General features: G+C 34.1%; 1 protein-coding gene across 2 annotated transcripts in view; it reads right to left on the bottom strand.

Moving 5' to 3' along the window:
• Window positions 1-19,084, bottom strand: part of LOC118268228 (tyrosine kinase receptor Cad96Ca) — a 116,468-nt gene that overhangs the window by 13,173 nt on the left and 84,211 nt on the right. For both annotated transcript variants that reach the window (XM_035582621.2, XM_035582620.2), the window contains exons 4-8: window positions 14,214-14,687; window positions 12,812-12,919; window positions 10,882-11,023; window positions 4,064-4,215; window positions 2,346-2,525 (exon numbers count right to left, since the gene is read on the bottom strand). In XM_035582621.2, coding sequence (XP_035438514.1) covers window positions 2,346-2,525; window positions 4,064-4,215; window positions 10,882-11,023; window positions 12,812-12,919; window positions 14,214-14,687 — 1,056 coding nt within the window. The remainder of the gene's footprint in view (window positions 1-2,345; window positions 2,526-4,063; window positions 4,216-10,881; window positions 11,024-12,811; window positions 12,920-14,213; window positions 14,688-19,084) is intronic.

The raw sequence follows: 19,084 nt of genomic DNA, 5'->3' as shown, positions 1-19,084 counted from the left end.
TAGGTATCTCTCTTTTAAGATTCAAATTTAACTGTGATTTGTTTTATATACCTACTGTGTTAGTAACGATATACTATCTCTCAAAGATTGCTTTGGGTTATGTTCTCGCTAATGGATTTCAACCGCCAAATGTGAACGTAAATTACACTACTCCTGTTAAACTATACATAGCAATGTTGCATAAATGCGGAAAGGAAAAATGTTCCATGGGGGGAAATAAATTTATTTTTTCCTTCTCAACGCAGAGCTTTATAACTAAGAGCCTTTTATAAAGAGTTTATATGTTCAAGGCCACTCTCAAAGAATATTCAATATCTTAAGTCCTTAAAGTTTATTTTCTTCTGTTTATGAGTAAATGGTACGCTGTTTATATACTTTTTATGTCCAACAGGTGCCTAAAAGTTTGTAATAAAGGAATGAAATTGCGTACGTAGACATTTTATTTTAAGGTTTAAAATGTATTTTAGAATTGTTTTAGATTGCTCGTATACTTTCACAGACTTATAAAATATATGGTAAAAATAGCAAATGCAAGTTCTTGCTACGAGTATTTTTGCTATTATTTTTGTACAAGGCGCTTTGTTTTCCAAATAATATCTAAATAGTGGTCTTTGTGAAGGACCTAACACCATATTTGTTATTTTCCGGAATATTACACACTTTGCTTTACTTAAATCACGTAATACAAGAAAGAATAAACCTTATTATCTAGCTCTTAGCTCGGTATGACAAAAGAAAAATTACTCCAACATTTTAAATACTTTCGCCCAAATATGAAAGTAGATATTTCAGGGCAGAAACTTGTTACACAAAGATGGTTCGGTAAACAAAGTAATTTTAAGTGATAAGATCTGTTTATTGTAAATTGTTCAGCATAATGAAAACTTCGTACAATAGCTTCACTTTGAAGAAGTTAGGGCGTTTACTAACTTACGCGAAAGCTGTTGAAAAACGTAAGTGTGAAGAGCGCGGTTAAGCGGTATTTGAATAAGTCAATTAGCGACCATTTTGTTATATTACCCACAATTGGACCCTTATTATCTTGGATTACTATTATTTCTCTCAACTTTTTTCAAGGTTCTTAGAGATGGCATTGGGGCTTAATTAGTTAAGGCTTAATGTTAATGAGTGTCAACAAATAAACAAGGAGAACTTACGCAGTTTTTTTTTGTATCTGGCCACAGTTAGAACATTAAATAGTGATACACCAAATAAAAACCTTTTCTTTAGTAAAATAGGTACCAGAAAAATGTTCAAGAAAAAGCAAGCACTCAGTCCAGATATATTATTTTGATTATAGCGTGATGTTTAATAGCCGATATGTCTAATTTTCTTGGAAATAAATTGTATGGAAGGTTCACTTCTGTTACAGAGTCAAATATTATTACTACTGGTCCATTTCCAACCACTGAGAAGCTGACAGATGGTACTGCGCGAAGAACATCGCTTAGTTCTCTCGTATAGTAAAAAAAGTAAAGTATAAGGTTTAGTCCACTGTCGACCCAATTACCAACGATACGACCTACTTGCTGTCCAAGCAAAACAAAGTTATAAAAATGAGGAATCGCCTTATTGACATGTAGTTAAGAGGACCTTGGAGGCAAGTCCATTTCAAACAATCCTTTTTCCATAGTTGTCCTACTTTTTGACCAAGTTTATTCTGTAGATAGAAGCAAAGACCCTGCTGTTCAAGGTTTTTGTTATCGTCTTGACATATGACAACGAGTTTGTTATTTATTGGGTAGATGGGTTTACATATCAAAGAGCTTTCTTTTTGTATACAAAGGTTTTTGGGTTTCGTACAAACATCTTTCTATCATTCCAGTTTTGTTACCAAATGAAGATTTTTTTCATTATAAGCCTACAATTAATTACCTAACTTGTAAGGCAATAAATAAGATTTATAGATGATAGAATAGATATAAAAAGATTCGCACACTTCTCCTGTTGCGCGGCAGCCGATTGCCCAGATTGCCACCACGTCAACCTTACAGTCAAAGATGTATCATCTAGAAGCGATCAGTCAAAATGGACACCCGCAAATCTGTGATACTTTTACCTCTTAACTTTGAAAATGCTATCAGAGCTACAAAAATACGAAACTCTAATTTTATTATAACTTTCGTGGGACATACATACTAAATTAATTTGTAAATTAATTAATTACTAAATTATTATGTTATCGGCTTACTAATACTACTAGTTTGACGAAGAACTTGATTAGTTTCAAGCCATGCTAGAGGCTCATATTCATGAGTATTATTTCGTGACAATCGCTGCATACAAAACTCTGTTTTCTTTGTTAACAAGTTAAAAAACTTATAAAAACTATTTCATCAACTCACCCCTTGTAAACTAAGGAAATCCATTCCTCTCGCTACTTGGAAGGCGAATTTCGTGAGATCCTGTGATGTGAGGAACTGGCTTCCATGAGTGTTCCCGTAATGACGTTCAGCTCTGGAGTCTCTGAGGAATTGCTGCAGCTTGCCCAGGCTCACGAATTCCATTATCACTAAGGTGGGTTCCTGTAAAACGGTTAGAGAACTTATTAATGTCTGTTATGTGAGGAGATTATGGGTATTTTTTCTTCTCCCGTAGAGGAAATTTATAGTCCAGCAGTGGAATTTCATGAGTTGATGCTGATATCTTAGTTCTATTTTAGATCTCTACCTACTCCCATGGGAGACAGGTGAGGTTAATGTATGTACGTCCGTAATTAACAAAACTTTCTCACTCTTAAAGCAAACAAAGTAATTAAGTTACGCTATCACATCAACAGTTTGAGCATTAATCACCACGGTCAATACGGGTTAGCGATTTTAGACTTTTAATAAGAAAATTTTATAAGCCTAGCTTTCTTTCACCCTTTATCAATGGTGTCTAAATAATCTTAGAAAGTGCATATAACTCTGAAAAGTTACATTGGTACTTGCCGTTGGCGGGTTTCGAGCCGCACCCTCATGCACGGAGAAGCGGGCCTCTTAAACCTCCGGGCCACACGATAAATTAATTCACCTATCCACTCATTTATATTATATACGTACAACAATATGTGGTCTGTTGTCTACCAAGGTTGTGATAACTAACTTTGTTATTATTAGTTTGTTTGTCTGTCAATCCAGACGTACCTACTCTTAGATCTTTTGAGAATTCGGAGCCTAAGGGTACTTTTCCACTGATACTAAGCTAAACTATGTAGCTGAGCGAGTAATATGTTCTATGAAGATGCGCTGCCGCAAAGTAGCTGTGTGAGGAAGATACGATGTATCAACAGTAGAGAAGCCATCAATAGCACGTATCTTTTCATATAAGAGCATAGCTGAGTCCGTTTCCACCAGTGCTAAGCTATGTACCAATGAATATGATTGGTGGAAGCCAAACGCATCCACAGCAACGTAGCATAGCACATCTCTGGTGGAAAAGCACCCTGGGTAACAGTAGACATTATTGATATTATGAAATTGAACTAATATAATAAAGTTATCAAGATTGTCTCGGTGGTTAAACTGCTTACAAACAGCTCCATCTCTTAGATAACAGATTCAATATGTAAGTTAGTACATTAATAAAGTGGAATCCGTTTTGAAAGTCAAAGTTAAACGCATTTATTGAAATTTTCATTCAATTAAGTTTGAAATAAAATTACTAATATAGTTATAACTATGTTTTTAATTGGATGTGATTGCTAGTTTCACTTTTTTCACGCTACTCGTAGACCATGAGGGTGCTTCACCAGAGATGTGCAATGTAGCTTTGCTACGAATATGTAATAGCTAAACTTACAGCTGTGAAACTTTATGACCATTTCTACTAATACTAAGCTGTGTAACTGTATGTACCTGTGAGGAAGATGCGCAGCTCAAGTATGCGATGTATTGATAGTAGGAAAGCCATCCATAGCACACAACGCACATACATATCAGTCATTTTAAGAAATAAATGTTGCCCCATCGTAGGCCGGTTCATCACTTACCAGCAGGCGAGATAGTGATCAAACGTTGACCCATCAAATATAAAAATAGAATTATATAATATTTAAAGTTCATTGTGATATGACTCTCACCTTTTCTGTACAACATCCAATTAATTGGACTACATTTGGATGGTAGCCCAAGTTCTTCATAACTAACAGTTCTTGTAGAAGATCTATTTTCTCCTTTTCTGAAGCATTTTCTTTCAGTGTCTTCACTGCTACAGTTTGCTCGCCTTTCTTTCCTGTAATAGAAGAAAAAAAAACTATTTTAATTTTAGTCGATTAAGGTCCCAGGGAGCCGCTGGATGCAGGTCGCTCCCAACCGGCCTATCTGGAAGTCATTGTGGGAGGCATATGTTCAGCCGTGGACTAGGGCTGATATAATGAGATGTTGAAGTTCAACTGCCTCACTGGTTGAGTGGTTGCAAGTGCGACTGCCAGACAAGGGGTTTCAGGTTCGATTCCCGACCCGAGAGATCGGGCCCTTAGTCGTGCGTCGCATTACACATCTTGCGTCAGTAAACTGCGACGTTATCGTTGTTTTATTAGATGATACATTTATAGGGTATCGCTTAATGTTTTTGCTGGATTCAAGAAGCAAAATTTTAAAATGATCAAGCGTATCTCTCCTCTTTTGTACTTACTTACTTAGTTGTATTTACATATTTAAGTCATAAACCCTTCTTATATATGTATGTCAGTTATATCTGGTCTATATTTCAAGGCAAGGTACCGATAAAATGTCACACGTGCCTTTAACTAAGGCAACCTTAATTCTTATCATTAATCAACACTACTTAAGACAGAATTACTGAGAATACTATACTTGTACTTGTACTGAGATACTCAAATTAAAATTTAATTTCATTTGACTTGTATCTTGATTTGAGGAAAATTTAAATATTTTACATGACTGCTTTTGTGTCTTCATCTAAGATGAACTGTGTCTTAATTTTGATATTAATTTTCTACCTTCTACAGTTACTTTACGTATGAACGTCACAAAATTCACTGCTAAATATCTATGTTATCAGCTTACTCACATAACTGTTTGACGAGGAACTCGACTAGTTTCAAACCACTGTCTGTGCTACATAGCACGATAATCCTCGCGTCGTGTGTCGCGAAATGCTGCTCATGAATATGAGCCTCTAGTTTGGCTTGAAACCAGTCGAGTTCCTCGTCAAATGGTTATGTGAGTAAGCTGATAACATAATAATTATTATTTAGTATGTCTCAAAAAATAATAATAAAATTAAAATCTACTGTTACATTTATTAAATAATCAGTTTATTAAAATGGGGAAATTCAATAATTTAATAATTGACCAATTATTTTCTGTAACTCGATGTCAATTTGCTGAATATTATTTTAACAATAATACAATAAATGAGGACGAATGTAATAAAATATTGCTTAATTATTTCAATTAAAACGAAACTGAAACGTTAATTTACCACAAAACTGATAAAGGTGAACTATTTTAATTACATTCATTTCCCAATACAAATGGGAACAATGCCCGCATCATTTCTATAATATGTTTTTCATCATTACGCAAATAAATGAAAGTTTTCGTTGTTACAATGTTATTTAAAGTCTCGCATTTTTTTGCGTGATAAAATCCGAAATATTGAAATATGGAAATTCTATAAAGATATGGCACGAATGGACCGCCTGTACCGGAGTGATACGACGGCCTCACAGAAAACCGACGTGAAACAACGCTTGCCAACGCAAGCGTTGTTTAAAGTAAAGTTTTAAGTAAAACACAACTGTTTTACTGTGTGAGTTGAGGTTACCGGAGGCCCAATCACTTCCCTTTCCAATCTTCTGAATTTCCAATTCCTCAATAACCCTTAAATTCCTAACCCCAAAAGGCTGGCAACGAACTTGTAACGCCTCTGGTGTTTCGGGTATCCATGGGCGGTTGCTTCCCATCAGGTGATGTGGCTGCTCGTTTACTGGCTTATACCATAAAATAAGTCTAATAATTGTAATATTAACTTCAAATTCAACAAAAGCTGGTAAAACGATTTTCAACTCATCAAAATATTTATTGTTTTGACGGCTTTAGAATTCCTAGCGCCCCAAACAAACTTCTAAGACTTTGTATTACAAAACATTACTTAATATTAAATAAATACATTTTGGCTAACCCCATTCCTACCTGACTGAAGGACGACCCAACTTACTACTATGACGGTACTATTCTCTGTCAGAAATTCACAACTCAACGAAAACATTTTCTTTTGAAGATCACGATCCTGAGACGTGACTGCCTACTACAAAATGTGTTTATCTTTTTAGAGGCTTTTCATATACTAGGGATGTCACTAGTATTCGGTTTAACTTTTGAAGGATAAAACACATTTTAAACTAGTTTCTGCCCGTGGTAAAATCATAATCTACCTCTGTTCCAAATTTCATTCCGATCCTTTCAGCCGTTTTGAATTAATTGAGTAACAAACATTCACACAAACTTTCGCATTTATAATATTAAATAGTGTCAACTTTATTTTGTCACTCAAAAAACTTCAATAATCTTAAACCATCAATCCGTTGCTTCCAAGTCGACACAAAACCTCAAATTTCGGTTTCAACTCTGTGTAGTCAGAATTTACAAGAGGTCTCAGTAACATCCCTAACGCATAAGTACTCACGGAACCACAACACAGACGTGTTTAGGGTTGCTAACTAAAGAAACAGTTGCACTCTGAAATACGAGTCGTGTGACTCCCTTCACTTGTTTAAGCTATGGCCACACTATACTGTTTTTAACGCGAGCGGTTAACCGGCCTAGCCAAAAAACTCGAGTGGTGCACACCACAGTAATAATGCGATATTTCCAATCTTACCTAAATTCTACCAATAAGGCTTTTACGAACTACAATTTTGCGGCATTTTATTGTTTTAATGTCTGCAACGGCCGACCGAATATAATCGATATTCGGTTGACTGTTCACAAAATTACGTTGTTCAAGACCCACGATAGTGTGGCCGTGGCCTTAGGAGTCGAATGGCTTTCTTCACTTGTTTTATACTACCGTTGACACTATATGTGTTGTGTGGTCGTGAATTGGAATGAATTGGGTAAACCATGCAGTGTAAACAAACGGCCTGTTTTAGAATAATACGTGATGTTATACTGGTTTTGCTTTGTGATAGAGAGGCTGTGAGTTGTGACAACTATGAATGACATTTGTGGTTTAATTTAAGAGTTGGACAAAATACTATGACCGATAAAAAATAGGTCAAAAGTTATTTAGGAACATGTGTTGTAGAACTAAAAGGAAATTGATTTTGTTTTTTTATTTGGAATTTTCCAATGTTGGCAAGAAGCTTTTTTCCACGCTTTTTATTTTTTTAAATAAATTCGTATCAGCAATTTTCGAACACACATTTTATTGAATTTACAGCGCTTCTTGATACAATCTATTTACATATTCAATTGAAAAACAACTGCTAAGCTTAAATATTTTTCTTAAGATCGGTTTACTGACCGATTTTACCGAAATTACTATGCCGAAGCCAAAGTGGCTTCTCAAATCTTTCAAGGTTTTTCATTAAAGAAAATGAGTGTGAAAACCTGTTTACTCTGTTTGAATATTTTATCTTACTGTCATTCCGAATTGAACTTTGCTGATTGGATGTTAGGTAATATTTTGCGTGAAATGCAAACCGGTTTTTGTTTCAATTTTACTTTTTTTGTTATTTGGTATTATTATTATCATTCCTTCTTTAAATACTGGGTCGCTAAGCAAGTTTCTCACGGTTATATATCTGTTGAATAAAATTACTTTAGGTTTTGTGTCGCCTGAAAGTACCGGGATGCGTATATTATTCGTTAAATCATAATATCATATCAGGTTTTCAGTGTTATATAATAAATATATAAGTAAATAATGTTGAAAAGTGAAAGTGCTTGACTGGTAGCAAATACAAATAAACATGTACCGCACTTAAAATCTCCAATATTTTTGGATATCTGCGTTTCAACGAAAACCTTTATTCAATGTGGTGGAAAAATCGGAAAATTGCACTCAACTGCGTTTTAAATCTAGTAAAATTTAAATTGTTTCTATTTTTTTTATATATTTCAAATTGATTAATTCACCATTTTGCATGATTGATTATTGTATAAAGAAAATATAAAAGCAAATAAAGAAACAGATTGAATTTTAAAATGTTGTGTGTTGGTCTAGCTAATGGATTTGAGTGTCTCAAATGTAGATTTATTTTTCTTAAAATATTTTGTTTATTCATCCTCATATTTCTTTTGTGTAGGTACTTTTTTTCGTTTGTCACAAGACTGTGAAAGTGTCCAGGTAAAATCTTATTAAAACTTTCGATTTCACTTACTCAGTAATAACACAGATTTTGGTATATATTATTATGTGCCTAGTAAATGACAATATTAATCCTTATCATTTTGTATAAATAGTAACTTCTTAGTCGTTTCCCTCACTGAGGGTCGTGACTCCCTCTGATTTTGTTCACTAGATGTCGCTACTTATCTCGTACCGTTGCTTGATGCGGAGCTGCCGACTACCTAGCGGATTTACGGCTTGAAAAGCAGGAATAGGAACAGGGTAGTTTTTAGTCAGTAATAGAATAAATCTGACACTCCCTTTCGCTTCGTCTAAGGCAAAAAAAGTCATTGGATGATTTACACCCGTAAAAAAAACCGTTGCTTGATGCATTGCAACATTTATAAGTATCTGCAGCTCCTTGGATATTAAGTCTGACAAAAAGTCGTTACTGCATCCTAAAGGCATTTTCGGCCCAACTTCATAAGCATCTCTTGAGGATAAACGGGGACAAGACTCATGTTACTATGTATATTATATCCAAGGTTTTAATCACCTCAAATATAACTTTGTCATCATATTTCACCTGTGTGCTAAAGTCACAATGATTAACGTGCGTACCTCATGTAAATCCTTCCGGGTCTCTGCGATCGTGTCAGATTACCGTCCCGTCGGATTATGCGAGAAAGGGACCACATTGAAACTACTCGTGCTTGATTCGTAAATTAATTATGGTTTCACAAACAAACTGTTGGTCTTATCCAGCTTAGATAACGTAGCCGAGATGCTGGTTGGACATTTTGTAAGTTAAGATAATACTAATACGGGTCTACCTTTATTAGTAGAATTTTTTTGTTCATAATTTTATTTTGCATAACAACGCATGGCAGAAACTTCATTTCGCAGAAAATCATTTGGTATACCATCATTTGTAATACATTAAAAACGCATAATTTTGTAAGTCAGAATCATCTTTAGGCATAAATTGATACGCATAATAATTGAAAGGTAGAACCATCATATTGCAGAATGTTCATTGTCAGAATCGTCTTTTGGCATAAATTTCATAACCATAATAATTAAAAAGTAGAACCATCATATCTCAGAATGTTCACAGTTAGAATTATCTTTTGGCATACGTTTAATATCCATAATAATTGAAAGACTCATCTATCACGCAAGCATGCAGCATGCAAGCAAGCATGCAGCATGCAAGCAAGCAAACAAGCATGCTAGCAAGCAAACAAGCATGCTAGCAAGCAAGCAAGCAAACAAGCATGCTAGCTAGCAAGCAAGCAAGCAACATGCAAGCATGCTGCATGCAAGCAAACATGCAAACAAGCAAGCAAGCAGCATGCAAGCAAGCAAGCAAGCAGCATGCAAGCAAGCAAGCAATCAGCATGCAAGCAAGCAAGCAGCATGCAAGCAAGTAGCATGCAAGCAAGCATGCAACATGCAAGAAAGCATGGTTTCTGTCACGGCTCCGGCGCTGCGGGGCTCCGGCGGTCCCACGCGCGCTAATCGTCGCAGACGGCTTTCGCTCACCACCGCAACTTCGGCTTGTTGGCCGGCTTCGCCGGCCAGCTCAGCAAGCAAGCTCAGCTGCGGCTGGGGCCTCAGCCCGCGGGCCGCCTCGCCCCTCCGCGCCTACGCGATTTTAAATTGCACTCTAGGGGTAGGGCAGACAAGACTACGTGCAGTCGGTTTTGCAGCAATTCGGTTCTGTCACTTCACTAACTTTTATTCTACCATCTTCTTAATATGCCAAGCTAAATTATGCCAAACAATCGTAGCTCTAAATAAACGTTATGTGAAACAAAATTATGCAAAATTAAGCTTTGCCAAACGTAATTATGCCAAATAAAATTCTACCATACAGTTACTATGTATCAGTAAATATAATATCATGAAAATCATCCTGTAAATAAGTCAAGTCTCAGAAGTTATGAGATTCATGTAATACAAATCAAGTCGGTTATTTTATTTAGTCCCTACTTAATGGATCTTCTCTCTTAATTTATTATGTAAATTGCCATCATTATCAACTTATATACATCTTTATATATATAATTCTACTGTAAGTGTGTATGTCACTGAACTTCTCTTAAACGAGTGGACCGATTTTGATGAACTTTTTTGTGTGTGTTCAAGGGGATCTGAGAATGGTTTAGATTCACAATTTTGTCCGCTGGGCAATGTTTTTTTAATTAATTTTTAATTTATAAGTAGTTGTTGATTTTGGAATGTTTTACATTGATCCGACAGACGGCGCTTCCATCGCAGTGTCAAATATTAATGATGTTAGATATTGTCATAACATTTAAATAATAATTTTCATCAAAATAGTCCAGAATGTTTTAGCTTATTAAAAAAAGTTTAAAATTTTCAAATTAAAGACGTGTAGACAGGACAACGTCTGTCGGGTCCGCTAGTTTTAAATAAAATAGATCGACTTGGTCGTCCCACGTAATCATGCAATAGACTAGACAATATAACACGAGAATGTAAACACAAGTAGGTTTAGTTGTGGTACAGGTAGGTATATTTTCACGCTACGACCAAGTATTTTATTTAAAACGTAATTAGTAATTTACTTACCAGCAATATCCAAAGCTTGAGCTCGCCACACCTGGCCAAAGGCACCTTCACCCACAATATTGAAGATCCTCAGTTTATGTCTAGGGAACTCCCACTTGTCTGGTGGCTGATCGTCTTTTGATATCGATGTTTCTTCTGACAACTGTAAATAGAATGCTTTAAGTATGCAATTCAATAAGTCTTTGATATACACTCTGATTCTCTTGTGAGTTGTGAATGCATTCACAAATACAATACGATACGTGAATAATAATCATCCCGCAATCAATATTTTAAAAAGACTGTAATTTTTTACATTCCAGTATTTTGTATGCCAATTAATAATTATAACAGGAAGAAGTAAAAAGTATTAGTTTGAAGAATATTTTATAACAATTCGAAATAAAACAATTGAAAAACATGAAAATGACAAAACAACAAAATGTATTCTAACACTTGAGACTATTAAGAATGTTTCAAATCAAAAACCTCAAAGAAACTTTTCTGGAAATAAAACATAAGATAGACAAGTATACTAAATTACAATTACAAGTTACATTTGTGATAACTTTACTTTCCTGGTATAACAACAAAGTATCAAACTCCAACACTTGACACTACTAAGAATTTCGAAATCAGAAACCTCAATGAAAATTTCTCGAAATAAAATATTAGATAGACAAGTAGGTAAACGAAATTACAATTACAAGATACAACAAACTCTACACCTTATTTCATTGTTACATAAAACTATTTTATTCAAACCACATTTAATATTACGAGTAGAACACACGCGTAGACTATGAAAAAAAAAGATTACATTACTTTATTTAATTCATATTTGCACGCGAACGTACTTTGAAACATCTGTATGGAAACCCAAGCATTTTTGTAAGAAAAAAAATCTAATAACATTCATAGATTTGTAGTTGTATCTTGAAATATGTATAAAGAAAGGCTTTTGAGATGAGTACTTAGATATATTGGATATATCGGTTGGATTAAGTATGCATAGAATACGGTATATGTTATATATTATACAAGAGAAGCTGTTGCCCGCGACTTCGTCCGTGTACAATATAAAGTTCTAACAGAATTGTGATATTTTTTCTAAAATAAAATATGTTTTCTATAATATAAGTATAAGTGTTCATAGTTACTCCTTAGTACATCAGCTAATTACTAATAAAAGTTCCGTCAAAATCGGTTCGGCAATTTCAGTGGTTAGTCGGAACAAACAGATAGACATACAGACAGACAAAAATTGTAAAAATGTTATTTTGGTGTATGTATCGTATGTATATTCATATTGATAATAACGACTTTATACTCCATAATGTCGTTATTTCAATTATACAAACAGACAAACCAATTTTATTTATTAGTATCGTTTACATTTTACACGTTATATTTTTTGCCAGAAAATGTATGTAATACAAGTGTTCTGAGTTGAGTAAAATACTATTGGATTTCTTTCGATATTCTTCCTTTAGCATAGAGTATAATATATACTAAGTTTATACTTAAATACTTATATGTACATGGGCAATTATCTTACATACAACGATTTAAAATCCCAGTCTAATCAAGAAAACGGTATTTGGTTAAACGTAACCTTTTATGGGGATAAAATACTAGGTAGTGTAGGAATTTTACGTCATTAAAATCACCCTGGTGGCAACCCACAGCTCCTGTAAGGGGCACCAGGCCTTGTAATAGACCTGCACTCCTCGAGCGTGTGCTGTGCGGAGTCCAGAATATTACCTCCGGCGTAGCAATTTGCCGTGGTTTCTCTCCCTATTCTGTTCAAGTACTTACTGAGGTTAAACGTAACCTGCCCTTCATCAACACAGCAGGTTAAACGGAGGTGTCCTACACCAACACTTCTGCCCACGCATTCAAGGAACAATACAATATTACTTCTAATATATTATAAGGTCTAACAACTGACCTGTAAATGCCCGTTGTCCCAAGACTCATAACGATTGGAGTACGCACGTGGATGATCCCACATATTAAGGGATGCGTCTTGAAGTACTATCCCACTCGAGTCCTTACTCTGTGAACAAAAGAGATTAAGCATTTAATCTAAAGCTTATGAACAAAATGGATTTACCAAGAATCAGATGATAGTTGGAATTTTGGATGAAAATTCTAAGAAACTCGATACTGAAAATAGTTGTAGGAGTAAAAACAATGAAGTTGAGTTAAATGTTATTCTAGAGACAAACTATGATTGTCTTGTGGATTGTATAAAATATAACACACAAAAAATATGTTTGACCGGTCGAAGAAAAATTAGTTTTGTTTTTAGATAATTTGCCCCGCAGTAGGATTCGTGATTCGTTCTCCTATGTCGTGGGTGCGTTTATAAACATACAATGTGTGTGTGGTGTCACATACATATGACACGCAGACTAGAAACAATAATTTGTGGATCACACAAAGAGTTGCTCCGTGCGGGAATCAGACCCGCTGTACGTTACACGGCAGCCATCTAAACCGTGCAGTCATATTATTAGTTACGTTATTTGCTTTTTATGCTTATAACTTTTAATATTTTCATTGTTTCACTTTGTAAACATTTACATTAGTATCAGCCAAATATCAATGACATTAGTTTCGGTTTTATTATTACGTAGAATCAAATATAATATAAAATATTTGTCCCAAAATGTAGTTAAATTAATATTTACAGATCGACCTCTATTTTCATCAACACAAAATTATTAAATATCAAACGATACAGCTGTTATCATCTGCAATTACTTTATAGTAATTAATATAATGTTTTATATTAAAATAAACACGATATTGTCGACGGACTGAAATTACTGGCGATATTAACCTTTAATAAGTTAGTTATATGAGCTTTAAATTAGGTCACGGTAATGTCGCGTCGGATTCGATGAAATTATGAACATCATAATTCGTTTAAACGCTGATGACATTTTACTAAAAATATATCGTTATTATGCATCATATACCTGCTGCCTTTTTATACCTCGAGCGGGTAGGCAAAGGTACACATAAATTATGGCTCGTATTTTTGCCATCAGTGAAGATTCCCAGACATGTTTGCTACTGCCTAATTAAAAAAAAAAAAAACATTGCCTCACATTAGGATTTTCTCCTGTGTCGAGGGTGCATTTACAAACATACATTTTCACATGCACGTGACACCCAGACCCGAAACAACAATTTGTAGATCACACAAAAAGTTGCTCCGTGCGGAAATCGAACCCGCTAGATATTGCACGGCAGCCAGTTGCCCAGCAACCGTGCCAACCGTGCAGACAATTAAAATATGTACCGTTATATAATATAATATAGATTACAGAGATTTTTCTTACCATATCATCCTTTTTCTTTTCCTTCTTCTGAGCATTATTCTTTATAAGTAGGACTACAGCCACGATCACCACGAGAACTCCTATGCCGACTAGAGGCACCATTAAAGGCACAATATTATTCGTAGCTTCAGTTTTATTCGGGGCTTCAGTACTGGTCGTTCCATCATCGTTCTGAACTATATTCATACCCCCAGGTGGTACATCATCAGGAGAATTCGGAGGACCTAGAGTAGCCAGTGACGTAGTCACTTCAGGTACTGTTACGTAAATATGAGTTGCTTTGGTAGTACTTTGTGTTGTCCTCGTATACTTTGGTTGAATAGGTAAACTGGGGTAGGCAGGGAAGTTCAAGTTCAGTGGATGAGGTAACTTCGGCCTTTTGCCGGATTTATCGGAGACTGTGGCGTAGACTTCTAATCTCTGCGGTATGGAGCCGTCGTTCGCTGTCACCCATAGTGAGTAGGTTTTGTTCTCCTGGAATTCAGAAATAGACGAATTAATAAAATTGTACACAAGTGTTGATGAGATAATTATGATGAGTTTTTTTGCTAAAATATAATTAATAGACGGCCACTTCTCAATCATGGCGCGGGCGAAACCTACCAAACGGCAAGTACCAATGTGACTATTTCCGAGTTATATGTAAAGTATTATATGCTTTCTAAGACTATTTAGACACTAAAAAATAAAAACGGTGAAGGAAAACACGACTTTTAAGTGAATAACAAGGTTTACAATAACCTTACATGAGTATCATAACAAAACCATTTCGTTTCCAGGTATTTAACAAAGCATTGTTCTGCTTAAATATTAGTAGGGTTTACTATAAGGTCTTTTGGGAAAACTACACCAAATAAATATATCAAAACATAAATATTTCTTTTGACAAATTTCCGAGTAATTTAGCTCTTCTTTTAACGTCGGTAGGGAATTTCATGCTTCACTTTAACGTCAGAAAAATCTTTCCCCTGAAAGTATTTTTCGTTTTAAAGGCTTTTTTCACTAAACGAGTTGTTTCCTAAAATAACTCTCGTAAAGTTGAAAATACTTAAACAATGACTTCAATTTGTTATAAAAAAAACCGAAAGTGTTTTTCACTTTCTTTTAAAGACAGAACTGTTTTTATTTTTGTTTTTGATAGATTTTAACAGTGAGTGACATTTACGTTTTCTTTTTATTTATTTCTGTAAAACAGTTTAGTTCATTGAACTGACGATTTAGTTTAAGTACTGTTAAAATCAAGTTGCCAAAAGGTTTGAGACTAATTTTTTTTATGGTACAAGATTTTTTTTATTTAGGTACAATGATGGTCACATGCGTCTAACCACCACTAGGCTTATGTTTGCTTGCACCTGATGAGGTCCGGTTTCTAGCTCCGTTCCATAAACTTGAACTAAAGAATATGCTTTATTTGTCAATTCAAGGTCGGTCGGGTGGTGGTCGGTGGTGCCGGCACCAGCGCAGGTAGCCGAACAACATAAAATGCACTAATTAAGGGGACGTGTTGCGTCACTAAACTGCTTAAAGTTTTTGCTGGACAATAAAATTTTAAAATGAGAACAGGCGGATTTGCCCTTCCCTGTATCCTAGCAATTGAACAGAAAATTAAATAGGTAATGTCAAAACATTCTTAATAAAGTAAATAAGTTTAAAAGCACAGTAGGTATTTAACATCACTGAGTAGTTAGCTAAACAAAAACCAGTTTTGTTTATAAAGACATACCAGTTATTATTAAACGCTACGAAATTTACTTCGCAGTCTTTCATCATCATCATCATCAGCCGAGAGACACAGTATTTATAAATTGGCAAATCGAAATATACATAAGTTTATAGAGTTGTAATTATAAATTAATCTTTAATAAGTTAAAGGCTCAAAATGATTAATTCACCAATTGCTTCTGCTAAGATTAATCATTACAGTTAATGATAAAGTCATTCAAATTTGAACCTAAAAATGTAGTACATAGATTGATTAATTAGCACATTGAATGGATAAAGTTTGCAATTTTAATTATAGAAGGTATGTTTAAGTACTATCGTTCATTAATCTTGTTAATTTGAGACTAGTAATATACTTTATTTAAATATAGAGCTATTCTTTTGTAAAGTATTTCGCAGTTTTAAAAGGCCACACGTACTAGTAATATTTATTTTATAATAATAATATTATTTGGAACTTTAATTTAATACGATACGGGGATCAAATTTGGATTCATTTTTATAACTATATTATAAAAATGAATCGTAGAATGTGTTGCTTAGGCCAAATCTCGAGATCAGCCGAACTGATTTTGCTAATTGTTTTTTTTTTGTTGTGTTTGTTTTTGTTAGAACCAAGATTATATGTAAGAAAAAAATTACAAATATGTACAGAAAATTTTCCTAGACAAGACAAAGTTTGTAGTGTTAATATTCTATACTTAGCAAAAGCTAAATCTACCGAAAGATAGGTATATTATTGAAAATTACGATGAGTAAATAAATATAAATAATAAATAAACCAAAGCTTTCAACAATCTCTACATCTTAATTACTTTACTACAGCAAAAAAAGTCTTTAAAAACAAATACTTGAGTAACTAGCAACAAAAACTTCCAATCTCATCGCGAAGGTAAATAAAAATTCGCACGCGAATACCAAATTACCTTTCAATTTGGTTTCCAATATTTAACGGGTCGTTATTTTAATCACTTAAGTGGCTGTTTCGAAGTTTCTCAGTCTTAAAGAGCGTTTGCGCGTCGCGAGTCTCCATACAAACTTTTGTGGTAACTATTATAGCCGTTTTTAATTAGAATTCATACAAGAAAAAAGTAAATCCTGGTCTAAAAATTTAGTTAAAGAAATATTTTGAAAATATTCTTTAAGCTCAGGTAATTTTACGTAATTTTAGAATTATTAATGCGGAAAAATAAACTGTCTCTAAGTGGTTTTTTTTTAAATGTTTTATTTCAGTTAACGCATGGCGGACAATACACTACTATTATGGATCACTATAACGGAGCATTTAATTTGCCCTCAACAGTTCTGCTAGCAGTCAAGGACTTGCCTAAATTAATTGCCTTTTTATCAGACCAACTAACTTTTTACCACAGCACCTGTCAAATCTCATTACAATCGGTTTAATAGTTTCCATGAACTTGTACTTGACAGTTTGTATGAAAACCCGCGTTGTATGAACGTAAATAAAGTCTGTCTTGGAGGTCAGGTCAATCAATATTGATGCTGTGGGAAAAATGGCGGTCAGTTTATGTGTAAAATTTTAATTTTATCATCTTTTATTTTATAGTAGAAAGAATAAAATATTTAACGCTATGTCTGGCCAAGGATTTTAATTTCTTTTGGTATAAGATAGAAGATTAGTTTTCAGTTTGATGGGTTGGAAGTTGAAGATGTAGAAATAGGGAAGTTTTATTATTCTAGATATTACGTAGATATTTTTATATCATGTTTTGTTTATTAAATTACTTCCAGTTTGATGCCGCCATTTAGTGGATTTTTGCCGTCTCTTTGCTCTACTTAAGGCAGCGCCTTAAGGTATGACCTTTAGGTAGGATATACCTTAATTATACTGCCCGGGCGTCGGCGCACAGTGTTTTGCGCGCTCCTCAAAAAGTTATCAGTCCACCACAGATAGGGCTGAGAAGGGCTGATGCTCGACCCAGAGCTGCGGACTACCTAGCGGGTTTACCGGGGCTCCGGCTCAAAAAGCAGTTGTAGGATGCATGCAGAAAAGACATTCAATTATTGAACATACTCAAAAATTAAAAAAAAAAACGAACGTCTGTCGATTCGCAAGAATACGCAAATGACAAGTTAATTTTGAGTAACATTCCAACACTTACGCTACTAAGTAGCAAGAGCTCAATTGAAGCTTGCTTTTGTGCTTATAATTAGCATGTATAAGAGTAGTACCTTCAAATACGAAAAACAATTAAACATTAACCGTGCAGAATATGAAAATAATTCATGTAAAATATTTGTTACTTAGTTTTATAACGACAACCGCATGCATTAAAACTTTCTAAATTAAAATGGAATTATTCGTATAAAATAGAAACATTTCATATAATATGCATGTTTGAAACGTCAAAGAACTTTGATTATTTTAGTAATGAATGTGGTAAATGTAATTATTACGATTAAATATCTACGTTATGTTAGAATTTTGCTGTAAATCTTGGAAATAGGAGAAGTTTCTGAATATCTGATTTTTTTTTAACTTTTCCCCGCACTATGATTTTCTCCTGTGACCTAAACGTGATACCCCAACCCGAAACAACAATTTGTTAATCACACAAAAAAGTTGTTCCATGCGGGAATATAATCCGCTACACGTTGCACAGCAGTCAGTTGCCCAGCCATACAGTCAATATAACTGGTAAATATTCATATGTAACTACTAATAAAAGGACTACTAGTTACCTATAATAAGAAAAGTATTTCTATAAATGTTAAATGGTTATCTTGTTTCATCCCCAATTCTATTTGTACTTCAATCTGAAGCTATCAAACTCAATCAATTTGTACTAAATCTACATAACATTGATTAATGATACATTGAAAAGTATATTTTCAAATCTTTTATTAGTATTTTTTGTATCAATTGGCCTTTTTATTATTTATAAAAATAATTTGTCGTTTGTCTCAGACTTGACGTGAAATAATTTATCATTTTGTCAAAATTAATTTTAAATATCTAAGTATCTACTCTATAAATTAAATTTTTATACAGATTTAAAAATAAAACTAGTAAGAATGAAAAACAGCACTGAATTGAAACATACAGTAAATTAATTTACAAGATTCTTTTTTTGAGCGATACTTAAAATCTTTTCATAAATATCTTAATTTAAAAAAATGCATCCAAG

This window comes from Spodoptera frugiperda, chromosome 29, assembly GCF_023101765.2.
Source record: "Spodoptera frugiperda isolate SF20-4 chromosome 29, AGI-APGP_CSIRO_Sfru_2.0, whole genome shotgun sequence".
Lineage (NCBI taxonomy): Eukaryota > Metazoa > Arthropoda > Insecta > Lepidoptera > Noctuidae > Spodoptera > Spodoptera frugiperda.
The sequence above is the reverse complement of the archived record's forward strand: the minus strand, read 5'-3'. Positions and strand labels throughout refer to the sequence as shown.